This window comes from Phalacrocorax aristotelis, chromosome 1 (assembly GCF_949628215.1).
Source record: "Phalacrocorax aristotelis chromosome 1, bGulAri2.1, whole genome shotgun sequence".
Lineage (NCBI taxonomy): Eukaryota > Metazoa > Chordata > Aves > Suliformes > Phalacrocoracidae > Phalacrocorax > Phalacrocorax aristotelis.
This window is the reverse complement of record NC_134276.1, coordinates 167,491,296-167,516,417: the sequence shown is the minus strand read 5'-3', so window position 1 is coordinate 167,516,417 and position 25,122 is coordinate 167,491,296. Positions and strand designations below refer to the sequence as shown.

At 36.8% G+C, this 25,122-nt stretch overlaps 1 protein-coding gene across 4 annotated transcripts in view; it reads right to left on the bottom strand.

The window, feature by feature from the left end:
* The window catches only part of CDK17 (cyclin dependent kinase 17), a 92,140-nt gene that overhangs the window by 35,041 nt on the left and 31,977 nt on the right, over positions 1–25,122 (bottom strand). Inside the window, exons 2-4 of one of the 4 annotated variants that reach the window (XM_075080464.1) lie at positions 20,586–20,734; positions 15,981–16,019; positions 6,019–6,183 (exon numbers count right to left, since the gene is read on the bottom strand). In XM_075080464.1, coding sequence (XP_074936565.1) covers positions 6,019–6,183; positions 15,981–16,019; positions 20,586–20,703 — 322 coding nt within the window. In that variant the 5' untranslated portion in view covers positions 20,704–20,734. Of the gene's footprint in view, positions 1–6,018; positions 6,184–15,980; positions 16,020–20,585; positions 20,735–25,122 lie in introns of those variants that run through there. The other 3 variants (XM_075080471.1, XM_075080473.1, XM_075080477.1) reach the window with 3 other exon arrangements.

Sequence of the window (25,122 nt, the reverse complement as noted above, 5' to 3'; positions counted from 1 at the left end):
TTAGAAAACCAAAAAAAAAAACCAACCCAAACCTAAAAGGTATAGGCGTTATTTTCAGAAATGCCAAATATGGAAACTTCAGACAAAAACCAGGAGGCGTGGAAGAAGGGGACGTATTCTGACCATCTAAACAGAGGCCTACAACACACAAATGGATTCAGCAGAGGACCTGATATTCAGGTGCAATTAAGTGAAATTTGTGACCCTATGGAGGAATTAAGGTAACAGACTGCCCGAGTTATATGATGTTGCTGGATCTTCACGTCAACTGAAATCGGTACTTTCAACACAATCCTGTAGATTCATCCGCACACAAGAGTCTGTGTGTGTTAGGTACATACATATACTTTTCTTTTAAGCACACAGGATCTTCCACGCTCTGGAAGACAAACACTAATGAATGATGATCAAGGTGGTGTCATTAATAGCATAAAGAGCCAAACAAATTGCAAAAGGACACGTAATGTGAAATTGGTCATACAAGGAATTCACTATGAGTAATGCTCCATCATCACCTCTGAAATATTTGAACTCCAAATTACTAGAGAGATTATACTTCTTATACTTACACATATAAAGGAGGTGTTTCAAAAGACACCAATTGCCCTGCCCTCTCCTGATCCTTGGTATTAAGTATGATCTTGTACAGGGTAAAAGAGAACCTGAGGAACAACTAAAAATCTCCAAACTCTACCCCTATAAAAATGCTAATACTAGCAAAACTCACAGAACTCAATATACTCACAGAACTCAATATACACATTTTATTACTATCAACAACCAAAAAAGCCGGACTTCCCACAAAAAAAAGCCTTGAGGCCAAGGTATGGGTATCAACACATGTTCTAAAACGTTCGTCTAGATTGGCTCTCACAGAATCACGCAGACTTCAAAGGATCAAATCCTTCCTCACTACAAAGAATTTCCTTTTACAAAAAACAGAATGGGTAGAAAAAGATTAACTCATAGGGCACCAACAGCACGTATTTTAACTCAAAGTACTGTAATCAAACACACAAACTAAGCATGCATCTCGTGCACAAAGCAAATTTTCCAGCAGCAATGCAGATCTGAATTGGATTTAGATTAAGAATCTACACTGCATCAGAATTATCCCTGCAAGTCACACTCAGATTTGGACTGAATGAGAAGAAAAAATACTCTGCACTCTTTGCATCAGAAGAGGCAATCTTCTGGCTTCAACCAAGGTAAAGAATCATCAGTGCTTCTAAAGGCATGGCAGTTTGAACTAGAGGAAAATATTTCAAGAAAGCAGTCCCTAAAGATCAGTCTTAACCTTAAGCTAAGCAGACAAAACGTGACTCCTTTTTGGCAAGTCTCTAAGAAATCTCTCTTATTCTCTGTAGTGACTTGATAGCTGTCTTTTTTAAAATCTCTAAAACACTGTAGGAAATTACTTTTAGTAATATAAAAGCATTATTGAAAACACTGCAGCAAAGCTGCTATGCTAGCATTGTTGTACTTGGTAAACTGCACATTCACCGTATCAGTTCTTTAATACAATTGTCTTTCAAAACACTTTTCTGAGAGGTCATGCAATCCATTTTAGCAATTACCGCTCTCAAGATACTGTTGTGAAATTAAGTGTAACAGCTACGGACACTTGTTCCCCAATCTATTTTTCCTCATGTTAGTACAAGCCCATTGATCGAGCCTCAAAGTCTATTTTCTTTAGAGAAGCTAGACAAGAGACAGTTATCTGGGCAACCTCACAAAACAAGACTGATGAAATTAAAGACTTATTGTATTCTAAGCCATGGAGCAATTACATAGTTTCTCTTAAAAAAAAAGATTGGCACTTAAAGTAATCATGTGATTGATTCTGTCATACTTTTTATCCTAAAATATACAATGTTCAATTCACAGAAGTATGTATTATGAAGTGACTATAAAAATGAGACTTTGAAATGCAACACTCAGAACTATAAAGAGCATTCTCATTGACAAAGGTAATTCTACTAAGATGACGGTCAGTCTATTTTGAATACTGCTGTGATGTAATTAATTCTGGTAAGTCTGGATAAGCTACATACTCATAACCAAAAGGTTTTAAGCAGGATACCGACTGTAGCATCCAAACAAATCTACCATTAAGCACATGCCTGAATTTCTGATGGGCTAAACATCTTCTGTCTAAAAGGGTCTGTGGATGTGTTAATTATATTCTAAATAGGGATACTTCTAAGCTTTTAAAAAGATCTTGACTGTGTTATCATCTAATATAAATGTGTTCCTTTATTTTGTTCAATTAAAAAGGCATTAGTAAAGCCTTATGTTCATTATTTTAATAGCATAAACCCAGGAATAAGGCATTAACCTAGTCATTTTAATCATTTTACACAGGTGCATGACAATAATACTTGATTAAGCAATGATGAAAATCATGCATATACTTCCTTAATTTCACTAAGCTTTTCTAAATGCAAGTTCACCTGCACCAAAGCTGCCTTGCATGGTCTTCAGAGGTTTTAATGGTTCAATAATTTATTGAATTGCTTTCACAGAATACTCAAGCTGTTCTCTTACATAGATGTTTATATTTTAATGTACTCTACATATCTTAATTAAATATCCAGTATGACCGTGTAATGAAGAGCTGTAGATGACTACAGTGTAACAGGAAAACTATGGAAGTACATTTAAAAGAAAAGGTTGTCCTCATTTCAGCTGTGGGGAATGCACCACAGAATAAATTCATATAGGGAACCTACAGTGCAGCAAATGAGAACTCCTCCAAGTGAGCTAAAATAATATCCACTAATTAGTCGGTAGTGAGTCAGACTGCATGATCTTTACATCTTTTTCAAATTATTACAGAAATGATCATGTGACTTGCACACTGGATTCCTTCCAAGGTGCACTGTTCCAAAGCTTACTTTTCTATAAAGAGGCTAAATTTTATAATTAGTTTCACTAATAACGATTCAAATTGAAGAAGGCAATAGTGAGAAATTGCCTTTGCTGTTAACATTACCAATCTATGAAGGCTGTATGGAAACATAATTCCTTTCAATTCCACTATTTATGACAAAGAAACAAAGCCTCTCCATAACTCAATACATGCCTCAATACAACTGGCAAAAGCAGGGATCAACTCTCCCCTGGATGCTAATGAGGTTCACCAGGAGGGTTAGCTTCAGCGACGTGTTGGCTTTGCATATTCCAAGTGCCTCTCCAGTGTTCCCAGTAATATAAATATGGAACAAGGACAACTAAGTTGGTTCTGCATTCAGCCAGGTCACGCACAAATAGAGTTTATTACTTGTGGTTCCATCATGGACTGCAGTAGTTAAATGCTTCTGGAGGTGCAAGAATTCAGAAGCTGTACAGCAATACATGAACTAAAAAAACCTCAGCTAGACCTTAATCGGCACCAGTGGCACGGCTGATTCACAATTTGGCCCGAGGGTCAACTACATTATTTAAAGTCATTATGGTAACTGAATACTAAATTAAAAATAGCTACAAAATTTTAAACAAAGGCACACTTTTTAGAGATCAGTTCTGAATTTTTGTCTTTACAAAACATTTTATAAAACCTAAAGCTAACAGAGATGTTTCCAAGTAGAAATTATTTAAAAGTATTTTTGGATTTTACATGTTACCACAACAGCAGGAACCCAAGTTCAGTGCTTAGAAAACAAAACTCAAAAACCCTCCTGGACTTCTCAACCCATTTTTGTGTTGATAATCTCATTCAAAAGCAAGCTATGTGAAGATGCACCTGTGGCAGGTCTTGTTTTAATGTGTTTTTTAACCAAATAACCATCCTTTAACCACCATTATTTCATGATATGTCAAGGATCTCTCTCTGATAGCACTTTTCTACTACTGGAATAGAGGAAAAAGCTGAAAGAAAAGAGGATGAATGAAGAAAGCAAAGGAAAAAAGTCTCGTGTAACATGGAATATTTGACTGTTTCATTTCCAATGTCATTATCCCATTGGAGAAAACCTCAGTATCCTGCTGAGTAATAACCATTCTCATATGGCAGGAAGAAAAGAAGGAAAGATGTGAAGAAGGAGCAGAAAAAGCATTAGTAATTATGCTTGTATATGCTTGTGTTATCTACCACCAAATAACATGTACAAGTAGCTTAGATTTTCATTACATGAGGAGTAAAAAAAAAAGGCATCATTAATGGCATCACTGCATCCAAATCAAGAGGTGTTTAACACATATGTACATACACTCAGTAAATCTATTCCATACTACAGTGACATTACAAATTGTACATGAGTCTGTAGCTATTTAAACCATGTTATAACACTTCCTACAGACTAACATTAAATTTGTGAGTGCTATTTAAACACTTGATCACCTATAAAACTTGATCACCTGAGCAAAGTAAAACTAATGGCATTCTTCAACAATACGTATATATGTGTTTTTCTCAGGTGAAAAATAAAGCTTTGAGAAAACTGAAAAATCATTTAAAAAACCAAGAAGCGTTTATGATTTTTCCTTTTGCAAAGCTGAAAGTTCATAGCGAAATTCTGAAGAGTAAGTTATTAGCAAATTTACATTAAAAAATTCTACAGAATGCTTTTAAAGGCAGCACAGAAGAACAAGAGTACAGAAGTATACATCTTTGCTGTTAGTATACATCTGATTTGACAAATAAACCATAAAAGACTAAATATTCATAACGGGGGGAGAAAAAAGCGGGGAGAAAAAAGCGGGGAGAAAAAAGCGGGGAGAAAAAAGCGGGGAGAAAAAAGCGGGGAGAAAAAAGCGGGGAGAAAAAAGCGGGGAGAAAAAAGCGGGGAGAAAAAAGCGGGGAGAAAAAAGCGGGGAGAAAAAAGCGGGGAGAAAAAAGCGGGGAGAAAAAAGCGGGGAGAAAAAAGCGGGGAGAAAAAAGCGGGGAGAAAAAAGCGGGGAGAAAAAAGCGGGGAGAAAAAAGCGGGGAGAAAAAAGCGGGGAGAAAAAAGCGGGGAGAAAAAAGCGGGGAGAAAAAAGCGGGGAGAAAAAAGCGGGGAGAAAAAAGCGGGGAGAAAAAAGCGGGGAGAAAAAAGCGGGGAGAAGAAAGGAAAAAATTGCATAGGACTTGAGTAAAATCAGGAATTGATACAATAGTCAAAGCGTGCACACTAAAACCTGTTTTATTCTGTGATAATAGCTGCTAAAGTCCGTTCAAGAGGACAAAATGATTTTTTCAGTTTGAATGGTAGCACGAACAATAAAAAGGCAAGGTTTTGAACATGATGAGTAATATTACAGCAGAGGAGTATATAAGTGGTTTGACTACTATCTTGAAGACTCATAGCTTAATCTTGAAGGAGATCAGTTTATCATGCTTCTAAAGAAGGACAGACGACTGAAAAATTCATAAAATTCAAATTAAACTGTGACTTGCTCTCATTTTCTAGTATCAATTAATTAAGCATAATTTAAAATAACATAAAAGCAGGGTAAAATACTAATGATGACTGGGGGCAGCAACATGACAAATTACTTGAAGAAAAAAAATTTTCATAACTTATTTCCCCCACAGAACCACAAATACAGCTCCTGACCACAACAAAAAGATAGTTATGGTCGAGTGGCCTTAATTTATCACTGAAAAAAAGCAGTTCTTCTCTTACAATAATTAAAAATCTAAGTAATATACCAGTCCTTTTTCAATTCCACATATAGGATGATCATCCTCTATTTTTATCATATTCAATTTACTGTAGTTCTCACCAACGCTTAACTGAGATGGACACACAAGTCTCTTGCAAAGTGTTAAGAAAGAATATTTTCTAACTTTGGAAACCTTGCAACTTGTCAAAAAATTCCTGGGTGACTTCTGTGTGTTCTTGTAATTGCTTTCTTCCTGAAAATCTTAAGAGACATTCACTATCTTAAAAACAAATTTCTCTAACCCAAGAAAAAGACTACTACATTCCCAGAGATTTATTAACGCATTAGAATAACCATATCTCTTGCTAAGAATCAATACAGACATTATTCTTCACAGAAAAATGAACTTAAACAAACAATGTAGTAAATTACCTAATCTGCTCCCATTTCTGGGCATTGCCATGAAAGAGCCGAGGCTGCCCCCTATGACGCTATGTGGTCTCCGTAAAGGGGGCTTCTTGAAAGATCCTGTGTACTGGTGGAGAAATGAGTGCATGCTGTGAGACGTTGGAGGCCTGCCATTCTTCACAATAGGCTCTACAATTCACAAGGATCAAAATATTCATTCCCACAAGCAAGTAGGAGTGTCAGGAACATGCCAGAAAAAAAAAGAAAAAAGAAAAAAAACAGTTACTAGACAGGAAACCACCAGTCTGGTAAGATTCTCTTTCATACTAGAAGTAGACCATCCCACTACTGCCATTTCATTATTAACAAATTAATACAAAACATGGCATTATATATTACCTGAATTTCATTTTATTAAATTCTGTCACTCTGATGCTGGATCAGTAAATGACCTGAATATACAGTCTAAAAATATTAATAAAACCAGAAAGTAGCTTTTAATATTAGTATAATTTTTGTTCTTCCAAATTAATGTTCTGTCTTATTGCATAATGTTTCATCTCCACTGTAATTTAAACAGACCAGCTGTTAAATCAACTCACATGATGAGCAAATTCAACAGCAAGCCTTTGGAAATATTCTCCCTCTTGAAATTCTTAAGGGTCACTAGTAGTGAGCCCTCACTACTGGAAGTCTTTAGAAGGAAACATACCTGTCTATACCCACCAGAGCTGTCATGTCATAATTAAGGTTATTAACTTAAACGATATCATAATAATTAAGTATTCAGTGAGTTATTTTGGCTTTCTATTGGACTGTCTCTCAAACAGTTCCTTGTACTTAGATTCAAAACCAGGATTGCAGTTTTTTTTACTTATTATTGATAAGCACTTTCAAAAAAGATGAAACATTAGAAACTTTAAAATCCGATATACAAATATGCATAGAAATTAAGCATTCATGTTCTCTCAGTAACCTCACTCTGCACACATCACCTGGCACTCAAGGACTGCCATGGTACTAGAATCAGTCTAACTCTAAACACACAGTGCCTTTTTTACCCCAACAAGGAGGAGAACAGAAGTCGGCCCTGTGTCACAAAACTAGACTTATCAGAACCACCGATGAAATCATCCATACAAGAAATTAAAGAAGAAATACTGTCGCAACAGAACACATACCCAGGGGTGAGAGTCACCCAGCAGCTATGTACAAGCACTGTCCCCAAACATGTGCCCCAAAACAGTTTAAAGTAATTTTATTTTTCCATCATTTGATTATTACCATTACAGATATGTGCTTGCTATTATTCGGAAGATGGAAAAGGCAGCAGCCATGCATTGAGCAACTGCAGCGTGCGTGCTGCTGGATGGAGAGTGGCACCTCCCGAGGCGTTTCTGGAGCCACTGCTCCCAGGGCTTAACACAGCAGGGATCTGCTCAGAGCTCACTCACGCCTACTGGGACAGGGAGCAGTCTGGGATGCTATTTCATCACCCTGATTTATATTCTCACATGCAGAGACCCCAAATCTTGCTTTCCTTTCCAAAATAAAATAAGAATATAGCTAGGAGAACTTATTTTATGGAAAGCAGGATTTCAACAGTGAAGGAAAAAACAGCAACAAATACCTAATAACCTAACAAGAGGATCCTGAGGGGAGCCCCATCCCTCCCCACACATACAAAAACATTTTGGCTATATTATGATGATTGGTCTGAAGCAAAGAGACAGAAGTACACAGACAGAACTACCCAAAGACAGGCCAGTTACTTCAAAAAACAATTATGCAAGCGATTTTTACATATAAATATGAGTAATACAGTAAGACAAAAAAAATCACTTTTAACACAACTGCTGCAGGGAAAAAAAAACCAAGCCAAAATAAAAGCTTCAGGCAAAAAACAGAATGTGAAAGGACACACAAGCACTGCCACAAACCTGCCTGCATCTTTCAATAAGCACCCTCATAAACACAGCTTCAAAGCGGGTGAACATGAGGCAAAATACACCATACATCCATGTATACATTCACGAAGTACGATCAGTGTCTTCACCTTCAAAACTCTGCACATCTCTGTCCCAAATCCTTATTTCTGTTTCTAATGCATTGCATCATCCCTTTCAATTTAAGAGCGTTATCAGCTGCCTTGTTGCCTGCTTTCAACAGCAGATTTAGCCTAGGGGAGCAGGCAGCAAATCCCTCATCAGTTTTTGGATTACTATTCCTATTATTACAACATGACAGGAAACACAGGTTCACATACAGCACAACTACTGCTTTTACTTTTTAGATATTAAAATTTACCTTCTGCTTTCAAACTTTCTTACTGGTCTTTGGTTTGAATCTGATCTAGTTTCTAGACTAAAAACCTCACAGTAAGTTTACACACAGTGCTGAACAAATGAATGGTAATGCTGAAAATCCAAATACCTGATGAGTACATAGTTTGTTGAGACAGTCATCACCAGTTATAACTGATGTTTGGTGGGATTTAGTGGCTAGTTTGTATCATTTTAAAGTTACTATTTCATTTGTATTCCTTATATAAGCAATAAATAATACACATTAATCATGTAATTCAACTTCATTTTAAGTGTTTCTGAAACTAAATTTTTATGAAAGGAAAAAAAAAAAGAGCCAAAAAGATTTTTTTTTCTAGGAATCTCTGGGAAATAAAACTCTCCGCCTTTTGACCAAGCCCTGCTACACCAAGCAAAGCAGAAGTCCCTCGCTCAGTTCTTTGTTTTGTTTTGAAGCCCTAATAATAATAATCATAGGAAGAAAGTTTTCAGATTTTTTTTTTAATATGGAAATATACTGCTAAAAATCACTCAAATATTTCTTGGCTCTGCCACTAGTGTCAATAGCCTTACGCTTTGGAGGGTAACTTAAACCCTGAGCAAGGTGCTGAGACAGACTGATGCTTGGTAATTGAAAACATATCTCCCATGGCAAGACAAAACACAAAAATGCAAATTCTGCATCAAAGTAAACGTTACTTTTCTCATCCTAGTAAGAAACTGAACTTGCGAAGATACATCTCAGCAAAGGTCGGAGAAGCACCAAAGGCAGCACAGGAAAGGGGCAGGGTCACACGTCTGGAAGCAAAACTCTGCTTGCGAGTGTGACAGCACGTCGCCTCAGGCACCCCGGCCAGCCATACCCACCTTGCACATTCACAGTCACTGAGGATTCCAGTATCACAAACCACACCGGAGTGTATGCACACATGTGGGCTACAGCTGCATTCACAGAGCACTGAGTTGGTAATTTCGCTTGTAGGTTATGGCTTTTGCCTACTCATACTAAAATTAATCTATCTCCATAAACTGTGTAGCACGTAAAAAAGACCAGAGTTTATGAATGCACTGAATGACTATGTAGAGATTTAGTTTTAAGTTCATTACTAACATGACAGTGTGATGAACAGATTATTATTTGAAAGGTTTGTTTCCACGGCACTGGTAGATTTTAGAGTTTAAAACAAATTCCTGAAATATCTTAACGTATAAAGAGTTCAGCTCAGTTATAGGGATAAACACAGACAAAATTAATATGCAAACAGCACACATATATAAAAATGAAAGACAAATAGTTAACCTAGTAAGATCCAATTATACAGAAATAACTTTTGCCATCACAAGCAACTATTACCTTCCTGCACTGTCGTAAGTACTGTTCTAAATCATGGAGCCCATTACAAAATTTAGCAACAATAATTTAGGTCATGTAGTAGGACAGGCATAACTACCAACAGACAATGAAACAAAGGTTACAAAAACTCTCAGATTACTAGTGTACTTGTGACTAAGAGAAATATGAATAGTACTTGATTTATAAGTGTTTTTAAAAATCATAATACACATTAATTTACAGAAAGGAAGGATCACATGGCATTCTCTTTATGCAATGGTATCACATGCAGACTTATGGTCTGGAAAAGTATTTTTGTATATACAGGCAAGTTCACGTTGTTGTATGCGAGAAACTTCAAAAGAAATGTTCACATGAATTCTGCATTGCTCTCTGCCTCCTCTCTGCGACCGTGACAATAACAGCTAAGAGCTGGAACAAATACTGAAATTATCAAGCAACCTCTTGCTGGAAATTAATTTACAGGACTGTTTAATTTTGTGCATTTATGAGATACAAGATTTAAAGAAAGTACTGTTGAAAAAAGGAATCTTTGGACAGAGCGAGTTAAATACTAAGTACTCCTTCCAAAGTTAGAATTTAATTTCATTCATGTAAAGAATGAAGTTTTTTGCAGGAGTATTAATATGTTGAATCACTGCATTTAAAGGACAACACTGCAGTCTTTAAGGTGTGAACTTAGTGCAACTACCTGGTCTTGAATAAGATGAGTCAAAACTGTAAAAGTTAAATGCCTTTACTACATACATACATAAACTGCCTCTTATAATTTTATCTCTGTGATTACAGGTTTGATTTGTCTTTAAGAAAATGTTCCCCTGTATAAAACTCACTAACGTTCCTTAGGCTATTGTCACTGTACTTGATAAATATAACTCAGTAACGACTCAAACGCTTAGCCGACATGATGGAGGTGCTCCTGGTAGCACAGTAGGTATTTTCATGGTGTATTGGCTTAATATTTAGTCTCAGCCAAAATGAATGATAGAAGTTGAGGAAAGTAGAAAACCACCAGAAAATCATGATGCCTCTACGCAAGTGCATGGATCTACTGCACTTTGACTATCGTGCACAGTTCTGGTCTACCTCTCTCAAACAGATTAAAACTGCAGAAGGTATGATATAACCCGCAGACTTGTAGGAGGGCTGAAGAGGGCACCTAGGAATCAGCTACATCCACCAGCTCCTCCAGCACAAGAGCGAGGGTTGCTGAAAAAGCCAGCCACGGCAGGTTGCATATGGCGCCCGGAAGCGGTTTTTCACACCGTGCAGTCTGTGGAAACTCCTCAACGCGGGAAGTTACAACTATGAGAAGCTTAGGACACTCAAGGCGAGACTGAACAAGAAATCTGCTCAGGGTTACTAACTGCATAGAGACTCATCTAGTTCAGGAAGTCTCTGAACTAGAAACTGGTAGAGTACTCTAGGGAAATGCTGTTACATTTTGGGCTCTAATCTTAGACTTGCCCTTAATTGTCATCCTCAGAGACTGAAGAACATCCAGGCGGATCTCCGGCTGTCCTCACGGCACAAGACTTCTGCCGCACCTGGGCAGTTCGCTGGTGTTGGCTCCTGCTGGCACAACCACCCCAGCAAGGGCCTTATTAATTATTTTTCTTTAGCTCTCTTTCCTCACTCTGCTCTGTAATCTGTAATTCCAAACTGATAAAATTTGTAAATATAGAAAGCAAGCTGAAAGAGAGGCTTCTCAGTAGTTGTTCTTTGATTGTATTTGGTCAGTTGTTGTTTTATTATCTTCTTATTTTGGCTAAAAAAAGCACTTCATCTTTCATCTTTCAGGGGGTGTCAGCTCAATTCTTAAATTTCTTATGAAACATACTAAGCTATCATGCAAATCTAGTCTTTAAATGTGAAAAAAAGTTACTGGAAACATTCTGAATGAGAGTATTTAGAAATACTATGCTGGCATCCAGGATGAACACATGGTTTTCTTTCCAGTGCTCCTAAACGCTTCTTGAAATAGGAATGTGGCCTGCTTTTTTTGTTTGTTTGGTTTTTTTACATATGTATATAGACATACACACAAACACACACACGTGTATATACACACACTTTTTTTTTTTTAATGCCACATCCATGTTATCTTGCCAAGTGTGCATCTTCAGCAAGGTTTAAAATTGGGCAATGCATGGTGACTGCACTGTTGTACTACTTGACTTTCAAGTTTGGCAAATGCTGAGCTCTAGTTTATTTCATTTGGATCGTTTTCTTGTATTTCTTGCATCCTATCATTCAAACTTCCATTATTACTGGCATAATGCAAGCTAACTACAACAGCACCACTCAAAGAAAACACTGTTTAAAATACAACCAGCCTGGCTTACTAATGTTGAAGAGTTGCTAAATCATGTTGCTTATCTGCTTTAGAATACACACATATATTTTAAGAAAACAGAGTGCCCAGTAAGGTACCACTGCTTTGCTGAGTTTGAAATAGTGCCAACACCAATGCTAACAAACATACAAGAACAGAAAGTAACCCACATGAGACGCTGAAGTCTTTCAATTGTGAAGTGACAGAAATTTATGCTTGAACATAAGTGGAACTGATTTTTTTTATTCTGTAATTGTAAGAATTGCCAGAGCCAAGTAGGACAATAGTGTATATAACCAAGAAGCTTGTCTGAGGAATTAGTTAAACACAACTATTTTATGAGGTTATAAAGATGTATCCTCTTTTTCCTTTAACCGCAATTTAAATTAACCACAAACCCTGACCTGAAATTACTCCCAAGTTAAGCAATTTTTCAATAAATCCCCAATATTTCTTGTCCTAGTCCATCTATCCTAACAAAGAGCCACAGTACCACTCTTTCCTGTGCTGGATTTACTTAACTGGATTTACTTAATCTGAGTTCCAGAGAGACTGCAGAATTCTGGCATTTCTACGCAAGGCCTGAGCAACTGACATACTGTCACACATCAGTCAGCTGGTGGATTAAAGAAAGAAAGAGTTTTCATTAGGAATGTAAATGCATTTTAAAACACATTTCAAGAATATCTAATACCACATATTCAACTACCTCTTTTTCTTTTTTTGTGTCCCATGAGTATCTCTATTATGTGACAAAAAGACCAAGCTGGCTTTCAGATTTCACTGCCTAAAATTTTGGAATATTTGCTTCAGCTACGTTTAATAAAGAATCAAAATCACCTGTCATAGACGGTGACATTTTCCCTTAAAACAAGCATCTCTGATAGAGCTGAATAAGTCTGCAAGAAAATGTATTATTCAGTAACCACTATCCATTCTGGACATGGTAACCATACAAATACATAAATATATATTTTACTTTCATACAAATAAAGTATACAAGAGGAGTTTTTTTTCTAAAAAAAATAAGACAAATATCAGAGACCTAGCATTTATGATATCTGATTTGGGTATATAATGGGGATTGAACCCAGGCATGCTCCATATTCTAAGTAAGGATGAACTGTTGTGTGACAGCAAGCCTGCCACAATTCACTGCTGCTACCAAAAAGGTGGCCTAGGGTCCTCCCCCAGCAAAAAAGTAGTATCATTTTGATTTAGGTTTTTGAACTAGATCACCACAGGGCATGCAGAGTGCGGGTGCTGACAGAAGGGTGGAAGCAGAACCTCACTTGCCATTTTAGCTGCAGCTTGACTTTGGACCAGCTCAATTGTAACAAAATCTCAATAAACACGCTGAGAATCAGTTACTGGTTTTTATAGGACAGGATCTACACAGTTTCTTTTCCACCTTGACCTCAACCTTGCTCCAGAAAACTTCCAAGGTTGTTGATTTCTTTTTCCATTTTGATAGATTATGGGGAAGTGTCAAAACTCTACATATGTGGAACTAAATAGTCATTCTCTAAACAGCCCTGCATTCATGAAGCTTGCGATCCATCATGGTAACCTTTTAAAATTATTTATATTGACTATCTCAAATGCTACTGTCATATAGCTTAATCATACTTTGGCATCATCTACTACATATTCATTTAACTAATGTGAATGTATGCTCTATTAATGATAACTCAATTTTTACATGTTTACTGGCAATAAAGAATTTTTTTGTTTTGGACTTGTACTAAAAAATATTTTGAACAAACTGCTTTCCTAAAGAAGCTGTTGTCAAGAAGCCCTTTATTTATTCAGAAATCCTAGAATGTAAGCAGGTGAATTTCTGACATCTTAGAGGTGGTGTGCTGCACAGTAAAATATTTAATTACACTGCTCTAAGGCTGTCAGACCTGCTCAGTAAAATTAGTTGACTGCAGGTGATGGCTCCCATAGAAGAAATATTTAAATATATAAAGTAGCTATACGTCTATGCGTTTGCTCTATTTGTATTCTCAGGGAGCTATATGAGAAGCACTGTATAAAATACTGTATATTTACACATTATTTTATGGGGTTGTTTCCTTGGACTCCATTATGTGGTACCCAGGAAAACATTAAGTCACTCTAAAAATAGAGCAACCACTTAAAACTGTATTAATTCATTAAATAATAAAATGAAATCTTCTAATTATTGACTAGTGCTATATTAAAAACTTAGCAGAACCTCAAGGGGTTGCCCCCATTGCTCAGAATTAATCCATTTCAGTACAGCAGTAATGTCCAGAGCAAATGTTCTTCACTTGGAAGAAACAGGGAATAAAAACACTGGTAGCATGTTTGAAGAAATGTGCCAAGGGAAACTTAAACTCATTTAGCCACTTGCTCCCAGAAATTAAGTACCTCAATGGTTAAAATGGCACTGTAATGTCCTGTAATTTTTTTTTTTAAACCTGAGATGGAAAAGTCAGAAATATTTCCAAGGAGTCTGTTTAAACTACAAAACCAGAAGATACTACACAAGGCAAAAAATGAGATCAAGACATCTACAAAGCACTACAAAAAAGCCTTTCAAAGTTGACTTCACAGCCAGTAAGTTTTTGCCTTCAGCCTAGGTACCAAGACAAAGATGATCACAATCAAATGAAAAATATTCAAAGCCAAATGTCTGCCCTTGAGATTTATACATTTCATACTGTTTAAAAGATAATTCTCAAGACAGTACTTCTGGTCATCTGGAACATAAGCATTACTGGAACATAAGCATGGTAGTCCCGTACCTCCTATCATATATGCATGACACATTGCAACTTACTGATCTTCCTTTTAAAAAGTGTAACCCCAGAAGGCATCGCACTACACCAAACTCTTCAGAACACTGTTTCAGGTACAATTTAAATCAACATGAGTCAGCATTGTAGCCAAGACAAAGCATCCCTGGCCTCCATCCTTGCCTCCCCACACAACTACCCTGTAGCTCCCAATGCAAGCATCTGTGAGGCCACACTGCCAAGCAAATCAGGAAACATAGGATCTAGCTCCTTTTTGCCCTGCTTTCAAAAATAATGGTGTTGGATAGTTACATCTATTTTACTTTTCTATACTTAACAAGTCCATCTGAATGCCATTTGAGAACAAACCTCTACATGTCCATCAGTAAGCCTACGCTAGCAGAAATTTGGTGTATTTAGAGAGTCCACTTCTGCATATAAGCACCATGTTCTGCCAAATCTGCATTCTGCTTGTGAAGGAAAACACTTAGGAGTGGACACACACACACACACCCCCTGCAAGACTACAGGTCTCTGCAGCATGCTTTCAGGCACTGAATTTTCATGCTCATTTCACTTTAGAAGCACTTCCACACATGAACAGAGCCTCCCAGTTTTGTTGGAAAAAGCAAATTAAAAAAGAAGGGAAGAAAGAACACTATGTTGTGCAGCGTACGTGGGATGCAGAAACCACACTGAACAGTAATAACCAAAACTGATGAATGCCAACAGCACAGAAGGGTACATACAGACTATAATAAAAACATTGTCCATACAGTGTAAGGGACAGTACAAGGTTCAGTATTTAGCTGTGGCAACTGTCAGTGTTTTGCAGTAATCTGTAGCTCTAGAACGAGCTCTATCACTTCTGGGAATTTCCCCCCCTCCACCCCCCAATATTTTTATATTGATTCTTTCCTCCAGTATCAACAGAGAAATTGTATTGATTTATTACCAGTAAGTATTTCTGTGCTCATATTTTCAATTCAAGAACACTGTCTTGAAAATATGTTGCAACACATTGTTTTCCTTCCATACTCAAGGAATCACACATAGCAGATGGAATGGGAGTTTCTCAGCTGTACTGAAGATGATATGAAACGACTACAACTACAAAGACATTTGGATGTTCTGAGACAGTATTGCAGTGTGTCAGTTTTTATCAACATTCATTCCTCTTATCAGAGTAGTAACTAGTCATTAAGGCCTTAAACCTAAAAAACACTTACGCACTTTACTGTAGCTGATCCTTCCATTATTACTCACACCTGTAAAATTACAAAAAAATTATGCAAGTGTTTGAGAGACTGGATCCTATGATCACATCACTGAGCTAAAACACACCAAATGGAGATAAATATTATTCTAGAAATTAATGAAGCCATTTCTATCAGAGCCTCACTTGTTTTGGTTTAGTATGTATGTGTGTATACATTTATATATAAAATAAAAACTGGCAATATAGAATGGCTTTCCAAGTTACTTATACATTAATGCAAGAGCTGTGGATGTATTTTTTAACGTATCTTGTAATTATTCTTAAAAGCATGCTTGGAGCTTGTGATAATGTATTTCATAATATTAGACAATACAGCCACATTTTCCGCTTTCATTAGAGAGCGTATTCATATGTATTTAAAGTATTTGCATAAATTTTACAGTTAATTGGGCTTTAAATATGCATGATTTGGATGTTACTTCTAGCCAAATTTCATTAGTATGTCATTGGCAAGGAAGAATTTCAGAAGCAAATTTAGTTGTCAACTGCCACAAATTACCATTTAGTATTTTTAATATTAATCTGAATACATATATTAAAATAGAACCTAGAATTAAAAAAGCAAGCCAGCACATTGTTAGTGTGCTTCAATCAAGACAGAATGAAAAATAAACAACAAATCCAGCTAACTGGCTTTATATATTTAAACAGACCATGAGAAGCTTCTGTACTTGGATAAAAGAATAGCCCAAAGTATACTTCATACAGTCCACAGTTCATAAGGCTTCAGATGTATATTAGGCGTTTCACTGATCCTTCTATTTTTATGGTTTATGCACCTGATTTTGCAATGCTTCCTCACCCAGAAGCCAATTATGATGTACATAATTTGTAAGGCAGATTTAATTATATATGGGTTCCTTGTCACAAAATAATTTGATGGTGTTCCAAAAAAAACACCCAAACCAAAAGCAAAACTGTTGGTTATTCTACATTCAGTGCAATAGCTCTGTGCTACTGCCTCGAACAATATGGGTTGATCACTGCTAATCTCATTTTCCTGCTGATGGATGAGCGCTGCATACTGAGATTGTACTGACATCACACGATGAAGGAGGCTGCCTATGAAATGAGATTGCATACAAAAGGTTAGCTGATTCAGTGGTATCAATGCACTGTGAAGAAATTAAAACTTACTTATCTATTTTTACGTCTGTGAACTGCAAATGGGACAATTTGTTCTGCATTAGGAGTCCTGTTCTTTAAAAGTAGATCTTCAAACAACCCACTCAAAGCTGGAGATAATGTCAAAGTAGGTATCTGGATCGGAGCAGCAGTCATTTGAAATCAGAAGCAATTGTTCTGGGAGAGGAAACATTTGCCAGGGGGCTGAACAAGACAGGTTATTGCAAAAGGGTGACCATGAAGAAAGGTCCCTCGTACTATGTGCGTGTGATCTACAGCTGGATCGCAGTGCTTAACTGGAACTTTATTATAAATAAATATTTACAAGATATGCATGTGAAAATCAGAGATGAGTGTGGACCTCAGGTTCTGTGGCTTTTCTATGGATGTAGCCTCTACAACCAATAAGGCCCAGTTACACAGCTGTTCTTCAGGAAGGAAAAAAAGCTAACATCTATAAAATTACATCCTTCAGTGAACATGGCTATCAGAATGGAATGACAGGAGACATAGATGGGTGTTCGCGAGGAAGAAAAAAACCAAACCAAAACAAAATTGGACAACAATGGAAGAAAATTCTGCTGTAAAGGCCTTCAGTGTTCAGGGTCTATCCTTGCCTTCTGGCATGAGAACAACAGCTGCAATGCCCTTCAACTCTCATTTCTCAAGTTCATGATGTAATGGTTCAAAATAAACCACATATGAAGAATCATTTTCTGAAGACTGTTTGTATCCCTGACTTTGATTCTCTGTAGATCAAGATATTGGCTTGCCTTTGATTTACTAGATGTGCTTTTTAAGTTCCTTTAGGAACAGATCCAAAGCCTGCAAACTAGGCATATTTGTGTTTCTTTGTTCCATGGGGCAAAGGAGCTGTTTATTCTTCTTAAAAGCAGGACTAGGAAAATGGTTACTCCTGCCTTCTGGGATCAGCACCATCGCAGTAAAAGATGCACTTTCAAGATCTTAATGCAGCCATCACTTATAAACTATTCTTCAAGAGACTACATCCTCTCATGTGTCCCAGCTGGACGCTTACAGTTAGCACTGCCTTCTTAGCACTTCCATTTTTTAAGATGCCAAGGCAAACTTTTCTCATTTAAGCACTCCTCTGTAAGTAGTTTTTTTTACAATAACATCCATTTAAGGATTTTTTCCAGGCTATGTTCTCTACCAAACTTGTCTTTCACCAAAAGACAGAACTCATTCCCTTACTGTTTTTTCCAGCAATTGTTGTTGCCCAAACCCTGATTTCTATGGTCTGTCTGAAAACTACTCCTTCCAAAATATCTCAATCTGTGGGAAAGTTCAAGCTTCCTTTAGAAAAGCAGGACTAGCTGGTATAGCAAGCATTTTTCTAACCCTACTTTCTAAGAAAAGTAGGATTGGCAAAGAAAGGAAAAACAAAGGGAAACAAAAATCCACAAAGTAGTATCCTGTTCATCTCTGCAAGATCAAAGATAGGACAGATACTAGTATCTGCATTCTAGAAGTATCAGAAAAAGGAAGCAAATGTCAGTAGAACTTTTCTAAATGACATAAAATGATGAGTTAAAGATGACACATAGCAACAGCACAATTTATTACTCTTCCTCTTTGAAGAGGATCAACAACACTTTCATGTATCCAAAGACACTCTACTAAGGCATTAACAACATTTTGCAGCTGTAAGCATAACATGTATTGTATCACACAATATTAGCACATAAGCTTCCTTTTGGCCGATAAAATGTGGAAAGCAAATTAAAAGAGCACTACAAGCTAAACAATGAATTAGAAACATTTTCTTGAATTGTACTTTTATCACTTTAAATATTGACTGATAAGTTTGTCAGTTTGGCAACAAGCGTGCAGAAGACATCTAAGCATGCAGAAGACATCTAAGTATTGCTGTTTAAGATAAGTCTCAGATAAATATTACAAACTGCAAATAGATTCATACATGGTTTAAGACAGAGTAAGCTGATGCTTCTGTAAACAACTTGCTGTGTCCTCTGTCCCTTGAGCTGGCACCCAGAATATGGCCCAGTTTAAAGGTTTTTTTCATTATTCCTTGTTTTCAACCTGGATCCGGTTTTCAACCAAATCAATTCAAGAACCCCGTTCACTGGACTCACTGATGCTGGTGACAACTTTTCATGGCCTCTTCCCAGCATGAAAGTAATATTCTTAGTACTTACTGGCATAATGAAATCAATCTGTCAGAAGTATATACAGGTCTGAACAAAATATGCATCAGTAACAAAGGCTAGTACAAATGAAGCCACGTGGTACAACTGCTTGGTGTCTTGGAAAGCACTTAGACATCAGTGCAAAAATACTACAATTATTGTTTCAGAGTAGACCTGTTGTATCAACAGATAAAAAGTTGTAATAAACGCCTTTTCCAAATTATTGTCCATGGCCCGTGATGAAGACAGGACAATAGCAATGAGTATACTAGGGATTAAGGATAAAAACGAAAAATATGAATAGCTTTGTTTTGCCAAAGGTAAATTCAGCTTTCAAAAGCTTGGTATGCAACAGATCTTGGACGGGGTTTTAAAAGTCTGCAGGGCAAATTCCATTGCCTCTACTCCAAGTTTCCCAGCCCTGTCAGTTTTCAATGGGAAAATTCAGAATCACTTATTGGTGTGAAGTGGGGGAAAAAAAACCCATAAATTTCAGACCACTTGACACTTGCGAAAGTCTTAGATGTCAGCAGAGCAAGAAATAACACTAATCAGCATAGAAGATGAAATATAACTTAAATGCTGCAGCCCATGAAACAGAACAAAGCAGCAAAATCTCTCCCAGTCATTATTACTGCAGTTGCATTCAAAAGCGGTATCGTCATTAATGTGGACTTTATAGCAGCCAGTACACATACTGGATCAGCCAAAGACTTGCACAAGAATGTACCGACAAGCTGGTTACCCTGAACGTTTCTAGTTGAAGAGAAGTACTATTCAGAGACATGAAGAGGTGACAGAATTCTCAGACTAGTGCACTGCATCACCAATGATAAGGTAAACAGTTTTATTTATAATACTTAAGCAATTACTATCAGTCATATTACTGAATAATGGTTTTGAGAAAAATTTGAAGCCATATGAAGTTGATGTGAGACCCACTAAATTCATACAAGAATGGATCTGTTTACTGAAAGAGCATCTATGATTCTTGCTGCACACCACAATAAAATATTAATTTAGGTAGCTTTTCATAAATAGCTTATATAACATTTCAATATCAAAGCAAACCAAACCAATACGTGACAACATATCAACCTGTTAAAAGAATTAGGGTAGTCAAATGTAAGTTAAATCAAAGGAACAGGTTAGTGAGGAAGTCCATGCAATTGTGAAAACTGAAATAAAACCCAACAACAGTCACTTGAGCGGGGCTTGATAAAATTCTTAAATTTCTGGGAAATTAAAGATATGCTTACCGTTATCTTTGCTGCTGTTTTCTTCAATTGTCATTTGTTCTGCTAGCTCAGACAGCGATTCATCAATGGTCTGGCTTCCGCGCAAGGTTAAGGAAAGTCTCCTCTTAAACTTTTTCATTCTATCAATATTAAGTCTGGCTTAAGGAAGCCTGAAAAAAAAAAAGATTAAAAAGCAAAAAGTGAGAAAAAACTAGTTCATCAGAAAACAAAATTTATTTACCTCACTTAAAAATGCAGGAAGGCTTACAGAAAATTTAGTTAATATGCAAGTTATCCTTCGAACAATATCCTTAAAGATAGATTACTGTACTGGACTGAAGAAGAATATCTTGAGAGGTAGGTGTCCATACTTTTTTGCATTTCTTATTTCTGTTAGGGAAAATGAGAATCTTTGTTTTTTAAAAGCCAGAACAAAACAGTTTTTAAAATCCAATAATAAAACAGTCATCTGAAAACTTATTGAGTGCGCCCGCTGCCACCTCCTCCACAGCCTCTTTCACCAAACCTGCTGAGGACGACGACGCTGGAACCTTCTCTCTCTTTCAGCCCCCTTGTTTACAGATGAGAAGTTACCGAACTTCTCTATATTTTGCCCTTTTCACAAAAGGAGGAAAGGGACAACACTAAAAGCCTTGAAAACAAAAGCAATTCTCAAACCCAATCCCACCTAGGGAAATAGATAGCCAGGGCCTGATAACTGCAGCTAGAATGGACGTTTCTCTACGGTCAGGCAATAAGGCTAAACTGGGAACAAAGCAGGAGGCACTTTCTCCATGGAAAGCGGTAAGCAAACAAGCAAAAATAACAAAGGTCCAGGCCAATAAACATGTTGCCTCAAGTCTAAGCTCGTAAGTGAACTTCACAGCGTGCCATGTTTGCCCTTACAGGACAAGAAGCACTGCCCTGTCCTTCATTACTCCATATGGACAATTCAACCTAGATGTTATTTCACAGTAACTTGTTCACCTGCTCATAGCCCCCAAGAGTCACACAGGCAGCAATAAAGACAAGCACAGCACAATTTTAAGTATTTTTTTTTGTGCAACACCCTCTTTGCACTCCAAAACGCACAATTCACATACAAAATTTTTAAAAAAATCAAATCTTCCTCAATGTCCTCCTTTAAGCAGAGAAATGCAAGAATTAGTATGCTGAAGATGTACATTTAATAACAAATGGTGAATATGATTACTTTTATATTGACATTGCCCCTTTAAGTATGCACATTTCAACTGCGTAGCTTATTCTTTGTTTAGATGCTACATAATGAAAAAGAGAATAAATCCGTGTAACAAGTTGGAAGGGTCTGCTGGTATTAGGAGAACACATACGAAGAGTAAACCACAACAAGACTAGACTGCGCAGGACAGTAAGTAATACTTAAGGGAGGATAAAAGCAGACCTTTGGGATTTGAGCCCCGAAGTCTGAGATGAGCAGCACAATCACTGGCGAAGCAGCAGCAGCTGCATCCAAGGGGAAAGAGGTGGATTACAAAACAGAATAATGTCTTAGAGAACTACAGCTACTATAAGCAGAAATAGTCAGGCACCAGGTAAGATACGTAGGAAATAAAAATATAACTGCTGCAGATACAGTTAAGCCAGCAGTTTCTAAACTGCCCTTTCAAAGCGTCACTGTGTGTGCAATAAAGCCACACCTTAGTATGAATAATTTTGCTCTCTCTCACTCAAAAGCAGGATATTCTTATTGTTAAGAACCTGCATTCAGAGAATGTTCCAAGGGGAACATTTACTTTTCCTGTTCAGGACCTGCTTTCAAGACCTGATTTGAAACTGCTTTATTTCTACTTTTATTTTAACTGTTCCAAAACTGTAGCCTATGTTTCTCTTAAAAACCTAGTTGTTTTTTGTTTTTTGTTTTTTTTTTTTAAATTGGCAGGATGCATCCTTTATATGTGGTTTTACTCAATTCTGTTATAGTGTTCTCTGAAGCCTGCATCTTCCTATGTGTATTATTCTCAAAAAGGATATGTGCAATTTTTAGCTATGTAATGCCCTAAAGCTACCTGACGGCACAACAATTTCTTTCCAATTTTCCACTTGGGCAGTAACTGAAAAAAAAAAGGAGATGCCTTTATATGGGAACAGTCTGTTCCTGGCTTTTGATCTTGCAAATATTTAAGCCTACACAATTTTTTAATCAAAAAGAAGGTCTACTGCTGAAGAATATTACATATAAATTAACAGACATGTGGATTAGAAAATCCGAGAGACATTCGAAATCTCAGGCTAATAGGCAAATATTTTGTTAACTATAGTTACAAAATTTCTCCTGTTAAAGGAGGGTTTCATGGACCGCTGAAGCACCATTTTTTACTAAGATTCTGAATTAAGTTCAGGGCTTGACTTTAAAACAGTTTAACATCAAAAAGGAATCAGGAGCGGGAATCATGTGTGAGTGAATGCTTCCTTCTACTGAAATGTAATTCAGTTTTGTTAAAGGACAAGATGCTCACCGATACGAGGAGTGACCAGTATCTAGCACTTGGAAATATCTTAGCTTTTTGACTTCTTTATTCTCATTTCTGGCCAAAGTTGTAGAAACTGCTAAATCTTTGTCGTCTGAGACAAGATTTCAGTGAACAGAGCTTTGAAAATATGATCTATGCAATCCAAAGTTAGCATTGGTTCTCTAAAATGACAGCAATTCCACAGAAAAGTAAATTTTAATTCAGTTTAACAAAATTGAAGGGAACGTGTCTGATATTAATTTTTACAATTCATAACAGATGCATACTTCTTTCCTCTATTTAACAGTAAATCTAATTTAAATCCAAAATGGAGTTACTTGATTAGTAACATGCATCTAGTAGCTATGATGAGATGCAGTGAGACTCCTGATGTTCCCTTGAGTTCTTAACAATTGTGAAAAGAATACACTTATTTTTATTTTTGAGTTTTAGAACAGAGCCCAGGGCTTGACTTTTCTATTCTGTAAATTTATCTACTTTGAATAAGTCAAACCCAAATCAAATATTTTAGATGTCACGGCAGATAGACGCATACACTTGAATGCAACTAATGCAAATTCTAGTCTTCTGCAGACACAATGAGGACAGGCAATCTGATACAATCCAGAAAAGCTGGCAGAGACACACTTGTTCAGTCCTTATACTGACATGAAATGAAGGAAGAGACAATATATTAAAAGGAACTGCTGCTTCTTACAAATGATCTCCAGTCTACCACTGAAAAGTTGGTATTTTTGTCTTTAAAAGCAACACAAGTTAATCACTGAAAACTATGCTAAAATTTACGTTTCGTACACATTTTTCTCCTTAAACCTGTAGAAAAAGTATTTTTCAACATTTATTGACTCTGCTTCAGTAGTCTTTAGTCTTCAGTAGCTTTGCTATTAATCTCATTTAAAAGTGATCTCTGTAACAGTTCTGAAAAACTCCACTGTTTTTAAAAATCATCCAGGTAAGATCAGATTTAAACAACTGAGTCCTGGTTCCCTTTCTCTATGTTAGACCAATCCTTCCTATGCTTGTAGAAGAGCACTTCTCATTTAGTAAACACAGATGCCCACAACACCCTGGCTATACAGCAGACAGACATTAAAGCATTTTGATTCCAAAGCAATAACTCAGCTAGAATCTGCACTCATCTATTCACCCAAAATCAGGGGCCTTAAAATGCCGATGTCTAAAATTCTCAAAAAAACCTCACCACTTCCTTCAAGCTCCCAGACCCTTGCTACCTTGAAAGTGAAAAAGGGAATGCATGAGATGGTTATACACATTTAACATACGCTGTGTGCTTAGTCCTTGTACATTTAAACAAATTCAGCTCAAGTTTTCAAAAGCAATGAAGCAATTTAATAGCTTAAATTTTAGCCAGTTTATTTCAGGATGGTCACAAATACAAAAAGCTCACTAAGATTTTGCCAATTTAAAGTCCTTTGAAGTCAAAGGGAACCTGTCCTGCCACTTCAATAAGTTTTGGATCAGACTAAGTGCTGACTCTTCTGTTCCCAGAAATTATATTGCGTTAAGATGCATCTACATAGAGATTAGGCATTTAAAAATTGTTTTTCCACTTAGATACACACTAAAGTTGCTATTTGACTGTTTTTACAAGCTTCTTTACAAGGCGGTAGTTGTTTTCCAAACATCTAAAGGCAGCTCTTGTTCTGAAAAACTTATTATCTGAAGACGACAGCTGAAGTGGGAGGAAAGGACAGGAACAAAAACCCTACATAACAGCAGCACGTGAACAACAGCATGGCCCTTCAGGATGAGTTAACAAACTAAAGCCACAGGCGTAAGACTTCAAAGAAAGCAGGTAAGAGCACTCCATGTGAACTCCTAGGATAGGAAGAGGTGCAAACACATGTGGCACACTCAACCTGATTTCATAAAATCGCTACAACCAAATGGGTACATTGACACATCAGTGGGCCAAACTCTGTAAGGATGGTTTAAAAAACTGCAAAAAGTTTTACTGTGGCAGGGCTTTGAATAGACCTGAAGATTCTATCAATAGGCATTTTTTTAGGATCGAAGATTAAAAA